The sequence below is a fragment of the Lates calcarifer genome, linkage group LG6, assembly GCF_001640805.2.
Source record: "Lates calcarifer isolate ASB-BC8 linkage group LG6, TLL_Latcal_v3, whole genome shotgun sequence".
NCBI classification, from domain to species: Eukaryota; Metazoa; Chordata; class Actinopteri; family Centropomidae; genus Lates; species Lates calcarifer.
This window is the reverse complement of record NC_066838.1, coordinates 4,045,719-4,062,901: the sequence shown is the minus strand read 5'-3', so window position 1 is coordinate 4,062,901 and position 17,183 is coordinate 4,045,719. Positions and strand designations below refer to the sequence as shown.

Here is a 17,183-nt window from a genome sequence, read left to right as displayed (position 1 = left end):
TCCAAGCCACGCCCCCGCTCTCTCCTCTCCTCTGGGCGGCTATAAATACCGCTGCTGCTATGAATATACCGTCTTTCTCCCTCAGCATCCCTCGTTCCTGCTCTCTCCCTCCATCCGTCCATTCCTTGCCTGCACTGCCCTCCCTACATCCCTCCCTCCCTCCCTCGCTCCATCCCTCCATCCCTTTCTATCTCGAAATGTTTTTTTTTTCCCTTCCTGATGACCTTGTATTATTCGCCCTTACAACACCATCACATGACAGGATCCTTTCTCCTCACACACTCTCGTGCAAGATGTACGCATACACACATAAGGTGTATGCTTTGAGGAGGCATGTCCTCAGGCAGCCGCATATACCCAGAGACCCACATTAACACTACAACAGACAACTGTGCTTTGTGCTATCCGTCTACTGTGCTTCCTGTCTGTTTGTGCCGGATGTGGTGGTGTATTTTTCCTCCTAACAGCTGAGAAAAACACACTCTGACAGAGAGATCTGCATCGACAGCAAATCACATTGTACTTCACAAATGAATTCTACTCACATCACTAATTGCATTAGCACCTGCTCAAGCATGAGTCAATCTGTAGGAAGTTAAGGTTGATAGATGTACCTGCAATAAGTCTTTATGGAATTTACTGGATTATAAAGCTGAATAAAAGATAAGCGAATGAGTGTCTTTCTTTCAGCATCCTTCTTGTTTTGATTCCGTCTTTTATGCACATTCTGTATCTGATTTTTTGAACACTGAGGTTAATTTATGAAGTGGAGTGCAGTAAATCTGCTGCATGATCAATGAATCAGATAAACTCAGTGTTTTGTTACATGTTCTCAGCCTGTTTTTCTTCACTGTACATTACTGCATATAACACATTCAGCATGACGGGCTGATTCACCTGCATGAAAAGAAAAAAAACAGTCGACAGATTTACATTGTACACTTACAGTACGGCAGCTATCTAAGACACTAGGCAGCATCATGTCTCTGCTCTTGCTCACTGCCAGCAATATTGTCTGGGAATGAGGTTACTAACATCTGGTGCAGGCGTTCTATGTGCACCGAGGGTACACTTAGACAGAATCAAATCTTCGCCTGCAGGCTATATAGTATGTCACGGACGTGATTAATCTTTGGATTGCACCAGTGCCAGTGCGCTCTATAACTTAATAAAAGCAACCACCAAAAATGTGAGCAGCACAAAGACAGACAAATAATTCTACCTGATTGGGCACATTTCTGCTGATCATGCCCCTTTGATCCTGTCAGTTATAGAATACCACAGGATGCATATGTATTACCATATAAGGTAGCACAGTCCTGTGCAATGTTTCCCTTTGGTGTCATTTTGTATTTTGTTATTTTGGCTGTCAGTAACTTGCAAGATGCATTAAAGGGTTTGATGAAGATTAAAATAACAATTACCCTCACATCATATAATTAGTATTTCAATGTTGCGGTTTGAAATCAACAACATACTGCTGCTTCAAAGGAGTAAAATGACAGAAAATGCATGAATATGACAGTCACTGTGAATGACTTTATTTCCATTAATGGTAAAGGAGTTGATAATGTTTTCCCCAAACTGCTTGATGCACAGCAGGCAATTATGAGTCACCAGCTCAGAATCAGTATGAGTGTGAGAGTGTGTGTTTGTGTGTGTAGGATTAAGTGTGTGAGTGAAGGATTGTGTTGCTGATGGCCAAACTGAATCTTATGGGTATGCTTGAGAGGATGTTCTGATGCATGTGCAGGTGTGTTTCAACACCATTTCCTCTTCGCCTCTGTAAGGGCAAGGGCCGCTTTCAGGTCTTCTGCGGTGTGTGCATGTTTCTTCAGAGAGTGTGTGAGGGCCTTGTGCAAATCCTTGGGGGCGATCAGGTTGAAGCGCAGCAGAGCGTCGACCAGCTGGGAACGAGCGTTGCCGATGAACGTGTGCGACATGAAAAGCCCAAGGCCTCCCCCGCCTTTCATGGTGTAGAGCGGAACTCTGACCATCCCCAGAACCTAGAGAGAGAGAGAGAGAGAGAGAGAGAGAGAGAGAGAGGAGAGAGAGAGAGGAGAGAGAGAGAGAGAGAGAGAGAGAGAGGAACAGAGCATGAGATCAGGTAAATGGCTGCAATCAGTCTCTCTCATACACACACACAAACACACATTACCTCAAGTCCATGATCTGTTGCAGTGGATGCAGCTGCTCTCTCCACCTCCCTAATCTGCTCCTCCTCAATCTTCTTCACGTAGAAGTGAAGGATAAGACGAGAGGATGAGGAGGAGGGGGATGAAGCAGGGGCAAAGCAAGTGGCCACATGATCTTCTACTGATACAGGAAGAGCCACGCCCACCTCCTCCAACAATTCCCTGCTGAGGCCCGCCTCCAGGGTCTCCTCTGCTGGGTTAACGAGCCTGAAGAGTGGGAGGTGGGGGTCAAAGGTCAGGATCAGATATGAAAGTAGATAAACAATGCCGGCTATATTGTCGTCCTGAGACTCCTCAGCGCAGGAGTAAATAAATCAATGAATTTCAAAGCCCAAGTCATTAGATTTTAAGTCTAAAGTTAGAGCCAGGTGAAAATGGCTGGACATTTTGATGCCCTGGGTGAGATGCCTACTGGCGCCCCTTAGGGGACTGAGCTATTCATTACAACATTTTATGAAAAATTTGACTTTATTCAACTTCACTCAACTTGTGGTCTGTGTCATGTCATTAGCTGTTAGTCCGAAACATTTAATATAAACTGGTCCCTGATATGACTTATTCTGGTTTTAACTCTGACCATTATCTTCAGTTTATGCTTTCAATTAAACAGTATGTATTAGAAATGAAAAACAACTTTTCTCTGACTTGCACTCATGACATGTGACAAAATAACATTATGGCACAGCCATGCAGTCAATTTCTAAATGTTTCACCATTTAACTAATTGTTTTTAATACTGTTAGGCAAACATGCTGTTGAGTTTCATTTGGTCAGTGCTGTGATCCAGTTCTATACTAATACTAATTCTAAGCAGGGTTTGAAACCTTCCCTTTTGTAGATACATGGAACATAGAAGAAAAAGATATAAGAGAGTAACAGAGCTATCAGCTATGCTAGTGGCTCTGTGAATTTGCGATTAGGCACAGCACTGTTTGAACTAAATGTTAATGTCAGCATGCCAATATGCTAACTCACAATGCTAGCATGCTGATGTTTAACAGGTATAATTGTTACCATGTTCACCATCTTGATTTAGCATGTTACTGTGCTAATACTTGCAAATTAGTGCTTAACACATAGGCTGATGTGAATGTCATTAGCTACAGGTCTACAGGTATTTTGTAATAAACTCAAGTATTGAGAGTTGCAAAATCACCAAAATTTCATGGGACATGGCTGTGTGTCAAATTTCATGTCAATCCAGCTAATAGTTGGTAAGATAGTTCACTATTCATCATTCACATCATTTCATAGCAGTTTATCTGAACCAAGGTGGTGGACTAACTAACATTGAGCCACGCTACTGCTATGACAAAAAATCCAGTATGCATCCTAAAAATGTCTTTTGAATGTGCTGCTAATGGATGCCATTTCCCCATAATGCACTGCACAGAGGAAATGCAAGTGCTGCTCACACATGGAAAACATGTGTGAGCAGCACAAAAAATGAATGGTGCTGAAAGAGTTTTGTCAACACACACATTTTGCAATGTATTTTTGAAGTGTAATTGGTAGTAACATTCCAAGCTCATAGTTTGATTGATTCGCTGGCCCATGTATTGTACTGTTTCATAATTAGTTAGTAATTAATGATTAAATACATGTATGTTTATTTCTTTGTCTACCAGCTGCAAAACAACATGCTAAGACAGTGATACAGTATGTAAAATATAATGGATAACATTAGTATATAGAGTGAAATTGGTACACACTGTTAGTTCTGACCATTGTTTCCATATGTATTTGCAGTTTTCCTTTATTTTGCATATGTCTGTATCAAAGCAATTTCCTGTCAAGGATCAATAAAGTACTCTTCTATTCTATTCTATTCTTGTCATCATTTTTCAGACTTCTCCTCTTGTCTGGTTATATAATTTCACTGTGTTGGCGAGTGATGCCCCAGAAAGTCTGGCAGCGACTACTGTAAATCACAGATACAAAGTGCTTCATATTATGTGGAGCACAGGATGAGTCTGACAATCGCAATTTTTTTAGATGGGCTTTTAATGCAAGATAAGGCACCTTACAGAGGAACCTGTCACACATATTTTCTTATCTTCCTCTTGTGGTACAAGTATTCTAATGACAGTGTGTGTTTGTTCTCTGCTGTAAGAGTTTATATCTTTTGACAGGGCTCATCTGTGAAAAAAAAGAAAGACTTACAAACCTGAGCTAAACAAACCTGTGCACATAAAGGCATAAAAGCATAGCAGCACCAGGAAAGACTCACCCGCCAGGGAAACCCAGCAGACCGTCAAAGCGCATCTGCATCTGTGGGAAATGACAGAGGCTGTTAGACACTCACACACTGATGCATCCACATACACAAACGCTGACAAACACATACACACAGAGGCACCAAGATGAGTGTGTTTTAATGCAAACAGACAGAAACATTAAAAGCAAAGGTGTGCATTATTTGTGCACTGGTGCGTGTGCATTCATGATTGTACAAGGACTCAACCATTTCCATCCATGCACCGCTCTTACAGCGCTCGCGAACACAGTGCTCTTCCTCACCAGTATGATATGTCTGATGGGAATTCTCCCAAACAGCTGAGTTTTCGTGTCAGAGTAAAGCATCACATGGCATGCATGCCGGCACTCCGAGCACGCCAACGCCTCCTCCCTCGACAGCTGTCCACTCGCCATCTACAAGTATACTAACAAACACAGTGCAAAATTATACAGTCACAGTTCTGTGCTTCCTGATTACTCTGTGTTTTTGGAGTGCTGCCCCCTTCTCATGTGGTGCCAGTGTGACCACATCCAAATACATTTGCTCCTCTCTGTTTATCTCTCCCCCTCCCTCACGTGCCGAATCAACAGACCTGATCTCACTGAAACCTACCGCTAAGCCTACAGGCCTGTGGTCTTGTACGCAAAATCTCACGGAGAGAGCTCTCTACGCACATAGGTAACGCAGTACTAGGAAACTTCAAGGAAGAGCTTTTTGACTTGTATCAAAAAAGGCTTTAGCTCCCCCTGTTGGTCTGGAGAAGGCTGACAATTAGAAAATCCATGTTATTTTTTATTTCATTCTTATTTTTATTCTATTTTAATTCTTTCCTTTTCCTTCATATTTTTATCCACAATGCATAGTGTTTGGCTACTTAAAGAAGTTGCTATTAATGTCACTATTCCATATGTAGTCAGTTACTGGGGAAAGTTCAAGTCAAATATTCCATGGAGCATAGTTTGGGCCTGGTCTTTAAGAGTTCGTTTAAAACTACATCGATGCTATCCATTTCTATTCCGCTAAAACTCTGCTAAAACACTTCTATCCTTGTCTTGGTGTTGACTTAATACAGTTTTTTTTAAATTAAAGTTAAATTTTTCAAGTTATATTCATTGTGACATTTCTGATCATTTTTTATTAATAGAAACATAATCTGTGGTTTTTATGATGTCTGCACGTCAGGAGAAAACAACATTTATATTATTTAAAAAAATCCATATTGATAAAATCATTGCTCATTACCAACCCATTAAAATGCTATATACAAAATGCGTTTAGCAATCTACTTTTAATACTCCAGAAATATAGTTCTAATATCAGAGTTTTTCACAACAAAATATAAAATAACATACATATATATTATATGTTTCAGTCTCACAGCGTGACTGCTGATATGTAGGCAATAATGAGAGTAAGCAAAACCACTAACACGTGACTTGAGTCACATTCATTACCTGCCACATAAATGCCTCTTTGCAGGTAACCTGGATTCCCGAAGTGCTGTTTCATTCCCACTCAGCATTATATGTAGTACGTCCATAGTGTTGAGCAACAACTCATTCACTGCCGGACTGGACTTTAAGCTTCTTTCGGTGACGTTTTAAGCACTGATTGGTTGAACAAAGCAAAATGGCTCTGTCTGGCCAGTAGCGGGATCCGACCGACCAATCAGAGGAGACTAGCGAGAGGCACAGCATCTATTTCCTCGTAAATTTCAGGCGCTTGTCTCAACATTTCAACCACACCTCTGCCGTGGTGATTCAAAGAATAGCAGTGAGCTTAGAGAGATAATATTCTTTGGCTATCGCAAGCGGACACGTTGTGCGTGTGAGACTTTTCTTGCGGGACACAAATCGCTGACTGCCAGGGGAAACCTGCTAGCGTCAGTGCAGACAGCTAACCAACAGTGTTAGCTACTACCACCAGCCTCTGGCTGTTAGCTGACGGCGTTCAACATCTGTACATGTAAAACCAAGTAAGCGTTAGGTAAGTTAAGCTTCAGGAGTTGTTTTTGACAGTATACACAGGCCCACTACCAGCCAGTATCCAACAAGACTGCACTATTTTGTTTACTTAATGTTTTAGCGTGTTAACGAGTGAGTGTGCGCAATAATTTACTGACAGAAAGGTAAACCCAGATACTAAACTCAGAACACAGAGCTGTCAATCTGCTATGATCCCTAAAATGACTTTTTATATCAGTAGTGGAAAAACCCGATTTTAAGGGAAAAAAGATTCATCCTATTTGCTTTTTAAAAATATATGACTCGGCGAAGTTGTTGTTGTATTGCTTTTTAGTACCGTCTTACCACAGACTTTGACTTTTCCTCGTATCTCAGGTGGTTCAGAATGGCCCAGGGGATACCAGAGGAGGTGATGTTGAATACTACACTGATAAAGGACCTGGCAGATGTAGGAAAAGATGCAGCGCTTCTGCAGGGTGTGATAATGAGGATCCAAGACACTCCCAACTCATCGGAGGTGAGAAGTAGAAACACAGGCATTTTTCAGTTGAGCTGCAGCTGGATGTGACGTAATTCATTGTAAAGTAGTATAGTACTACAGTATAGTAGTATAAAGTTAATTTAGCATCCTCTGGCATGAAATATAATCTGCCAAGTCAGCTATCTTTAATACTTTCACGTTTCATGTGGTGCAGCCACATTATACAACCCCTCAGAACCGCGTTGTGTATTCTACTAGTGTACATGCCAAACTTTTTAAAGATAGCAATTATGTCATGATGCATTTTAGGGAAATTAGTATAAAATGATGGTCAAGACAGTGGCAAGAAAAAGTATGAACCCTGTGAAATGACCTGGTCTGGTCATAAAATGTTTTCTCATCTTCTTCTAAGTCAAAAGTACATACAAACACAACGTGCTTAAGCTAATATCATGTAAACAATTAAAATCTTTCATGTCTTTATTTAACACACCAAATCAACAGTGCTGGTGATAAAATAGTAACTAATAGTAACAGCTTTTCCAGTAGCTGCTGATCAGACTTACACAATGTTCAGGAGGAATTTTGGACTTTCTTCCTACAGAGTTGCTTCAGCTCAGCCAAATTCTTAGGATGTCTGGTGTGAACGGCTCTCTGTGCTGCAGCATCTCTGTTGGGTTAAGGTCACTGACTGGGCCACTCCAAAAGGCAGATTGTTTTTTTGTTTGTTTGTTTTGTTTTTTTTTTTTTTTTTGCTTCAGCTGGCTGACACCCACCCTGGCATTGTCCTGTGAGATACCTCAGCAAAATTAATTTTCCCTTCAATGATGCTGTCCAGACTGCAAAGCTGCCTCAAATCATTATGCTCCCTCCACTGCATTGTGCTTTTTGAGTCATCTTAGCTAGGTGGCCCCTGGAAGAGTAGCTGTAGAACTAAATGGTTTCCATTTATCCATTTATAGACAATTTGTCTGACTGGACTGATGAATAGCAAAGTGTGTTATATTACTTTGGTTAAATGAGTTAATCATCCAAATATCAGAGAAACCAGAGGAGAATTCTGCATGAAAAAGGATGCAGTAAATACAAAAGTGAAAAGTAGATTGATCCTAAACAGCCTTTAAAGTTTTGAATATTCAGTAATACTTATGCATCTCTTCTTTCTTGATTGTGCACTGTTTAGCATTACAGAATAAGATAAGATAAGATAATCCTTTATTAGTCCCACAATGGGGAAATTTACAGGCAGCAGAATTACTCATTGAACTATGAAACTGACAAAAATAAATGAGTGGATTTATTGTGAGAATGGTCACAATGGTCGTTACCAGTATTTAAGGCTTCATTGACAAAATACTTTTAAAATCCATCTGTGAAGTAGCCTATGAGAGAACTGAAAGCTCTCCTCTTCCTTTGCTATCATAGTAAGTTTTCAAGTCACAACTTGGACTCCCTTAGCAGTGAATGCCGTCATGTTTGAGGACATTGCATTTTCAGTAAGAGACTTTGCTTTGCTTTGTCACAATTTGATTTAAAAACAAAAAAAAACAAAACATAAATTTGTAGAGCAAATAGTCGAACATGAATTTGTGTGATTTAACAGAGTGAGCCCCAGCCGGTAAGAGAGTCCATGATTTGGGCTGTTAAGCCATGGCTGTTTAAACAGGCGTGTTCAATGTGAAGTCATGTTAGGAATTCGATCTGCTTTAGCCCACTGGATTCAGGACAGATCTATATTAAGCCTGTGTTTGCAGTTACAGGGATTTTATGCCCAAATGCTTACTTTCATTCCTCACATGGTGTGTGCAGTGACTGTGTTTTTGGATTCATTTTGATGTCAGCATTCTTTTCTTACATTTTCACCTTGTTTTTCAGTTGGTGACCTATGCCCCATTCACACTCTTTCCCACGCCCGTGCCTAAAGCTGTGTTCCTCCAGGCTCTGGCAGTGCAAACTCACTACAACACACTGGTGGACAAGATCAGCCGGGACCCAGACTTTCTGCAAGAGGCTCTTGCAAGGTAGTGTATCAGCCTGCTAAAATGATGGCCTTCTCAGTAGATTGACAATATAAAACTTCTCCTAAAGGTCACATTGTTGTTCAGTTCTCTCAGTCTGTCTCATCTTCTTCATCGTCTTCATGTAACTTCTAATATAATATATATAATATAAAAATAATGATAAATAAATTGTCAGGATTTTAACAGACCTTCTTTGTTTTATAGCACCATTGCAGTGGATGATTTCACTGCAAGGTTGTTCAGGATCCACCAACAGATCCTGAGAGAGGGAAGGTCTCAGGTATGTCAGCTTACTTCTGTCAGGCTACAGTTATGTAAATTACTGAGCCTTGCTGATCCTGGCGTGGTACTGTTAAGGTTATCAGTTGTCTTTGGGGCTACAGGCCTTGTTGTTTATCCATTAAAAGGACCACTTTTATATTTTGATTAAATAATTTGGTACTTCGCGAGATGAGGGAGGAGTATCAGACAGAAACTTTTTAATTCAAACTGCAGTTATGTTGAGTCTAACATTTTGGCTTACACCGTCATCAGGGACTGAACAGTAATAGTAACAGTAATAAGCAGAAAACTACCTCTCTGACATCATACAAATTGTCCAATATGATAGTTCCTTCATTCAGTAATGAAGTCATCATCTTGGCACCTGCATTGTTTCTCATTATGGCACCATCTTGTGGTCAAATCAAAAAAATACTTTCATTAAAATAACACAATATTGAGACTGCAAATAACAATTGTCGTCATTATTTATTGATCTGCCATCTGATGGAATTAGCTATAATTGCTCGGTCTATTAAATGTTAGGAAATAGTAAAAAAAAAAAAAGTCCTTCAGACTCCTAAAGTCTAAGCTAATGCCCTCAGATGCCTTTTTTTGGTCCAAAATCCTAAAATTATAGATTTACTATCACATAAGACAAAAAAACAGCAATGGAACTAAATGCTGGAACCAAGGAAAGTCAAAATGTATTATTAATGATTAATCAAATTAATCAAACTGCTACTGATTAACTTCCTGTCCTTTGACAAATCAACTTGTCACCTATACCATATATCCTGGGCCAAATGACTTAATTTTGGAGCGTGCACAGATTAATCTGTGCTGAATGCTGAGCTGTGTGCCTTGAACATTGCTTTCTAATGATTCAAGTAGTCTGAATGGTGTTTCTTTGCCTTCTTGCCAGTCTATTGTGTTGGGTCTCAATCGGTCTGACTACATGCTGGACCAGAGAGAAGATGGGACGTCATCTCTAAAGCAGATAGAGATCAACACCTTTGCTGCTAGTTTTGGGGGTCTCTCATCACGCACACCAGATGTGCACCGGTAAGTCACTTGTTAACCTATCACTCACAGATTGTGTAATTTATAAATAAATTAATTAACTGTCTTGTAAAATCTTTTGGTGATCAGTATATCTCATGAAAAATTGATTACCTATTAGGACTCAACAAACAGTCAGATTTGGTTCACTCACAATCATTTCATGCTGCCACTTTTCCTATGTTTAAAAAACAAAACAAAACCAAACCAAAAAATGATAATCTCTCACATCCACTGTGTGAAATCTTTTGCCCAGGCAAATGAGCGTGTGATGTTGCTTTGATTAGCTGAAGAAATAACTGCGTGTCCTTCATCTTGCTTGAACAGACACATACTTAAGGTGGCCGGCCAGCTGGAGGAGAGCCAGCGCATCCTAGACAACAACCCTGCCGCTGGCCTGGCTGGAGCAATTGCTAAAGCCTGGGAGCTCTATGGATCAGAGAGGTGGGAGTTAAGCACAGTACTTCCACTAAAGCCTATGAAATTACAGGTCTTTGCCTACTGGCTCCCCTTACTTCACTCACTGTTAAAAAAACACTGTTAAAAAAAGAATACACTCAGATCAAGTGCTGGATAATTCATCGTACAAAGAGTAAAAAAATCTTGGTGGAATATTCAAACTCTGTTTTTAATACATCAGCTCCATCATACAAATTCCTTGTAAACTAATACTGGATGGAAACCACCACACTGATATGTTTGGCATGATGTTGCTAGAAACAGATGCATAAGTATGTCACTGATCTCATCTAACACCAGAGTGATTTAATTGATTCCAAGTTGATTGTGGAACCAGTGTATTAAGAAATTCAGTATGATTTACTATTGGTATAAAAGTACTTCCTGATCAAAGAAATTGTAACACAGTTAACTATCCCAGAGCAACTGAGTGTCCAAAATGAAGTTTAAATGTAGTGGTTAAAGTGTTTACCAGGAGTAATGGTTGTCATTACAGAGCAGTCATCATGTTCTTGGTGGAAGAGAGCCAAAGGAACATCTTTGATCAGCGATACATAGAGAATGAACTGTGGAAGAGGTAAGATGTTAGTACTGAGGAGCTGTATTTGAAGAAGCAAGCATTAAGGTTATGTTTGATATGAAAATAATGCAAATTTAATGGAGGATATATCTACATCTGTAACTGTGTCTTTCCCTAATCCCCACCATTTGAAATGAGCTGGGAGCTTTGTGTCTTGATTCACATATTTACCTCTCTTATCTTATGGTGCCTCTTGCTGCATTTTTGAATTGTGCAAAAAATGTGGCCATCATGGAAGCAGACTAAACAGGAGGGTTATTCTCAATGTTTTTCAGAAACATTCCCACGATAAGAAAGCGGTTTGATGATGTTTGTAAAACAGGATCTCTTGATCAGGAAAAGAGGCTATTTGTGTAAGTCTGTTTCTGTTAGTTAAATGTACATTCATGGTTTCTATAAAACATATCATCCACAAATTAAAACTATATGCTATACGTAACAGTAAGAGATAACAATCAGTTTTGCTGTGTTCCTGTGTTTTCAGTGATGGCCTGGAGGTTGCAGTGGTGTACTTCAGGAATGGCTACATGCCACAGAACTATGTTTCTGAACAGGTCTTGACTTCTTTCTTTATTCTTGGTTTTAGTTGTTGTAGTGTTGTAGTGTTTTTAGGTTTTCAGTATATAAAGTGCAGTCTATATGGAAAATTGCAGACAGCACTACTTTTTAACTTTGGGACATAGACCATTAAATACTGATTGGATGTAGATCTGCCAAATGAAAATGATAGTTACATTAGAGTATGCCACACTGCCACATTGGACATGAACTGCCAGAGCAGACGCTTCTTTTTATAGGCTATATAAGATTTAAAAAAGAATTATGTTTGTGCTGGCCTTTTTCTTATAATGGAGCTGTTTAGTCAGGTATATCTTACTAAACTTGGATTGGTTTTACCATATTGAATGCACTGTGCAGCTATATTATGAACAATATACTATAAATATCTGATAAGAACTACAAATCAAATTGTCAGAGGTGCGATTCTGAATAACTAAATTTTGAAACAGAGCAAATCATCCTAGTAACACAGTAACACAGTTGCTTCAAGCAGAATGAGAGAAATCACAGCTGAATTAATATTTTATATTTATAATGCTCCTGATTGTGCAACTGTATGTTACTCTCCTTCATTCTACTGTCAGTGTTGTTAGTCTAGGGTTATATGCTACCTGCCCAAAAACAAACTTTTTAATGCTCTGCTGGCCAATGTGCTTTGTCAGCTGTCTCAGCCAAGAGAAAGCAGATGGCCAACACATAAAAGTAGTTGAGCAGCTGTGAAATATCTACAAACCAACTCTGGTGGTGGCAAATATAAGATTGCAATTAAAATGTCAGTTACATGTGAGGAGAGCAATTTTAGTGATTGTTTACATGCACATATAGTATACTGAATTCAAAAATAACTTTATGTAAACAGTGGTCAATTAGATGAAACTCTTTATGACTGAATATCAAACAATATGGTATCCTGTCATGTCACTGATGTACAGAGACAGGTCTGAATACAGAATCAGATTTGTCTTTTTTTTTTTTTTCTTGTTTTTAAATTATAGACTTGGGACGCTCGTCTTCTGATGGAGCGCTCTCTGGCTGTGAAATGTCCAGACATCAGCACTCACCTGGCAGGAACCAAGAAGGTTCAGCAGGTGCTCGCAAGACCTGGAGTTCTGGAGAAGTTCTTCCCTGAGCAGCCTCAGGTAGTGGAGCAGATCCGAGCAACTTTCGCTGGCCTCTACACTTTAGACATGGTAAGCTTTTTTTTTTCCTGCAATTGTGAAATTGTATATACACCAAACATGGCTACATCATGTGACTATATCACAATGGGTGGATCTAGGAAGTATTGTTTTATTTCACAAGATAGAGTTACTTTATTCTTTCTCATGCCCAAGCACTGCCTTGTGATGGTCACATAAAACCTACAGTGTGTTCTTGTTTTTGTGCTGAAAATATGTAGGGAAAATGTTAAACTAAAATCACTTAATTCTAATGTTCTGTTGTAGTGTCTTTCCTAATTTCTCTGTTGTCATTGTTGATGCCTTCAGGGCCCAGAAGGTGACAAAACAGTAGCAATGGCTTTGGCAGCACCAGACCAATTTGTCTTGAAACCTCAGCGAGAGGGCGGAGGTACAATTACATAACCATCCTAAAATCACTTTCCTGTTGTTCACCATTTCTTTAACCAGAAGAGTTTTGAGTGTTTGTAACTTCACAGTAATATGTGTCATAGCTAGAAGTTTAGGAACTATTGTGTCGATTTCTTCATGGTTTATCAACACTTCATTATAATTTTGTTTTTCTAGGTAATAACATCTATGGATCGGAGATCTGCCAGGTCCTGGAGGGAATGAAGGAGAGCACGGAGAGGATGGCCTTTATTCTGATGGATAAAATCCATCCCACCCCCTCACAGAACTACCTGCTGAGACGAGATGCTCCCCTCCAGATCAGAAACTGTCTCAGTGAGCTGGGAGTGTTTGGAGCATATGTCAGGTATGCAATCACGATTTCACTGGTATAAATTTATTGTGTGCATGAATTTGTTTAAGATAGTTTAAGATAATTTCAGCTTCAACTATTGCTCAGTATCTCAGAACTGCAGTTTAAGCAGATAGAGCTGTATCATTCTATGTTTATTAAAGAATAAAGGTAGAATAACAAAATTAATTTAGATATTATACTCACTGCCAATAAGCACAGATAGGATTCTTGATCTCTGTAATCCTCCTCCTCTGCAGGATTAGCTCCTCATCTCACTGGAAGAAATGAGACACAATCCATAATACTTGTTCTTCAAAGAAGCACACTGCAAAGCTCAGCTAAAGCTAATGATCAGATAACTGAGGCATTAACTATCTGATAATTTAATTCAAGAAAGTATTTAAAAAAGGAACAGACTCTTTGTGTAGAATTTTGTGGACTACTGCTCATTGATGTAGAGGAAATCTGGGAAATCTGACATTGATGTTATGAGACACTGTGGACTTACTAACTATTTTTAAAGCTGCACCAGTTGATATTATATATATTATTTATGAACTATGATCACCCAACTCTGCAACCACAACTTTACAGAGAATTTTAGTTTTAAGATAACTGTTTTGGTTTTATGGCTCACAACTTTCAACTTTTGTTTTCTTTCACTCTCACTGCTCTCACCAGTGCCTCTTCCAGCTGCAGTGAGCAGTTTTACATGTAACATGTACTTATGTGAATAAAATTAAGTAAAAAGCATAACCTAAGTTTACAATTAAGACCGAATAATAGATGTGATAATATGAGTCAGGAGAGTGCACACTTCTAATCCTCCCCTGTTTATGTGAAATGTATTTATATTATTTTCATTCACTAGTGTTTATCTGTCATTTCTCTTTGTTTGTTCCCAGGCAAGGTAACGACATGGTGATGAATGAGTGTGTGGGCCATCTGCTAAGGACCAAGAGTTCAGAACACTCAGACGGAGGCGTAGCAGCAGGAGTGGCCGTGCTGGACAATCCTCTCCTCATCTGAGAATTTACACTCCTACTTTCTGGGCTTTAAACAAAAAATGCACAAATTGACAACAGTGAAGTCATGGTTGCACTTTTAAATCACATTGTAACTTTTGCTGCTACAGTATGAAGGTAAGGCTGAGCAAATGTGTTCCACATATTTTGTCTGTTTGACAAAGATTGGACTGAAGTTTCTTCCTTAAGGATCCCTCCTGCTGTTAGAGGTGATGCAGCAGACACATGTCTTTGTATGATTTCTGATGTAGTTTGGCATTTGCAGATATTACCAATATCAGTGACTTTGTGAGTGATGTTAAAAAGACACAACTTTAACACAATACCATGCTCAGTTGAGTGACATGTTTAAATGCTATGAATACTTATGTCTTTATTTACCTCAGAGAAGGAGAGGAGCAGTACTTGGTTAGATGCAAGCTGAAGCCATTACCTCTCATTGTATTTATAATAGTAAATACTTCAGTGCTTTAATGAAAAGCCTCACTGTCACTCTTTCAGAGATATACTTTGGAACATTTCTGATAGGACAAGAGATACTGTCCTGTGCTTTACCTTGTTAGAAACATTTAAATCCTTAAAAGCAGTGTAGGAACGCTGTGTTACTGACAGGTGTTTCAAAAATAAGTAAGACATCTTTCAACATATTTCAATACAATTCAACACGACTGCAGCTTTCTAATAACCCTCGGACACAATTTTAGTTAAACATAAAACTGATAACGATTTCACAAGAGGTTCTTTAGGATTTAATGCAGCTCTGTTGTTACCCTATAATGTGGCAGCACAGTGTAATGTTAAGATTTAGATTATGTGTGATTGGAATTTGAACTGGCTCAGTAAAAGTTTTTTTATATGTCCCATGGTTTAAAACATGATAAAAGTTGATCATCACGATGGCAAAAACTAGAATGGTAAAACCCAGGTTAACAGGAATAACTGGAAGTTTGGAAGAAAAGAAACAAGTGTCCTTAGACTGCAAAAAGTAGCTATCAACTGATGGCTTTTATTTTACTATTTTTTCACTTGAACTATGCTGAGAACTGTGAGTTTTTATGACTGAGACGGACAATTAACAAACTTTTACTTTATACATACAGATACTGTGGCATTGCTGTGATTTCTTTACCCCTGGATTGCACCAACAAAATTAGAAACTAAAATAACCCCAAACACTTTTAGTCACTTTTCTTCATTATAAATAAATTCCCTCTTCATATGTAACAGCCAACACAGCTGAGGGGTGAAGTGAAAATTTGTTTATGCAGAAAGTAATAATACTAATGCTACTACTGCTACTGTGGCAGTATTACTAATATTATTGCAACTATAAATAATAATCACAACAGTAATAATAATAATAATAATGATGATGTATTTTTATAGCAACTTTCATTGAAGACATACAGCTAACCATGAAGGGAAACCAAGAGAGAAGGAGAGTGACAATGGATTAACAGAACAATTCAGTAGCACTGTATTTCTATTGAAAATTAAAAAATTGAGTTGAGTAGTTGAGTATCATCATCATCATCAAAGTCTCAGGTCAAAATAATATCAAGGCTGCTCACTCTGCTGGACTTTATATTTGGACTAGACTCTGGATCATTCACACACTGATTTTGTCCTCCCATGGTGCATTCAAGGGTTAATACTGTGATTGTGTACAGTAACATATTGATTGCAATTCTTGATATGATGAATAAAAAAAACACACTCTCTGGTCAGTCTCTGCTGGCTTCAATGATTGTATTTAATCTGAGCCCAAGCAACAGACTCTGTTTACAGAGTCTGTTCCTAATATTGCTTCCTCCACCAGCCTTTTATAACAACTCAAGGACAAGGTCATAGTGTCTTGGAGCAACAAATTCCATTGAGAACAGTTTATAATAAGCATATCTCAGACACTGAGACAGTACAATCACAACTGGGCGTCAAAGGTTACAATGATCCTAATGAATTATAATTATTATTATTATTATAAAAGACAACTTAAGAGTGATTCAGCAATTATTCAAACATCATACATCTGTAAATTCTACCACAGAAGGAGAATTAAAAAGCAAATGTCAGACACTTTGGGTTCAGTCTCCCTTTTTTGTTTTTACAATCAAATCAAGCACAGTGGTGAGACCATTCCTACTCATCATAATTTTAACTGTTTTGTGTATATGACTATATTTCATGATCATTTTCCTTATGGGCTAATCTGCTGACTGTTGTCTTCATTGTTACTTATCTTGTGATAAAATAGAAGTACTCATCACAGTTACATAGTGACACAATGCTTGTCTTGTTTTACCACAAAATGTCAGAAAAAATGTGAACTTTACAACTACTTTGAAGTTTGGACTGTACTTGTATAGCGCTTTTCTAGTCTTTTCGACCACTCAAAGCGCTTTACACTACAGA

The 17,183-nt window shown here is 38.7% G+C and overlaps 2 protein-coding genes across 3 annotated transcripts; one reads left to right on the top strand and one right to left on the bottom strand.

Moving 5' to 3' along the window:
- Nucleotides 1–1,517: 1,517 nt before the first annotated feature.
- On the bottom strand, nucleotides 1,518–6,034 carry zgc:103759 (U8 snoRNA-decapping enzyme). 2 transcript variants are annotated; one of them, XM_018675358.2, is made up of 5 exons: nucleotides 5,889–6,034; nucleotides 4,716–4,858; nucleotides 4,426–4,466; nucleotides 2,159–2,402; nucleotides 1,518–2,006 (listed from the first exon to the last, which is right to left on the bottom strand). In XM_018675358.2, the coding sequence occupies exons 2-5, from the start codon at nucleotides 4,845–4,847 to the stop codon at nucleotides 1,761–1,763; spliced, it is 663 nt and encodes a 220-aa protein (XP_018530874.1). In that variant the 5' UTR covers nucleotides 4,848–4,858; nucleotides 5,889–6,034; the 3' UTR covers nucleotides 1,518–1,760. The 2 variants fall into 2 exon arrangements, with proteins under 2 accessions (XP_018530874.1, XP_018530875.1); XM_018675359.2 differs by lacking the exon at nucleotides 5,889–6,034 and adding an exon at nucleotides 5,047–5,169.
- Nucleotides 6,035–6,097: 63 nt separating this feature from the next.
- On the top strand, nucleotides 6,098–16,847 carry gss (glutathione synthetase). Its single transcript, XM_018675357.1, has 13 exons — nucleotides 6,098–6,420; nucleotides 6,774–6,915; nucleotides 8,755–8,900; nucleotides 9,105–9,180; nucleotides 10,087–10,226; nucleotides 10,551–10,667; nucleotides 11,179–11,259; nucleotides 11,538–11,615; nucleotides 11,747–11,816; nucleotides 12,819–13,013; nucleotides 13,311–13,392; nucleotides 13,569–13,758; nucleotides 14,652–16,847. Exons 2-13 carry the CDS (start codon nucleotides 6,784–6,786, stop codon nucleotides 14,773–14,775), a joined length of 1,431 nt encoding a protein of 476 aa, XP_018530873.1. The 5' UTR covers nucleotides 6,098–6,420; nucleotides 6,774–6,783; the 3' UTR covers nucleotides 14,776–16,847.
- Nucleotides 16,848–17,183: the final 336 nt, after the last annotated feature.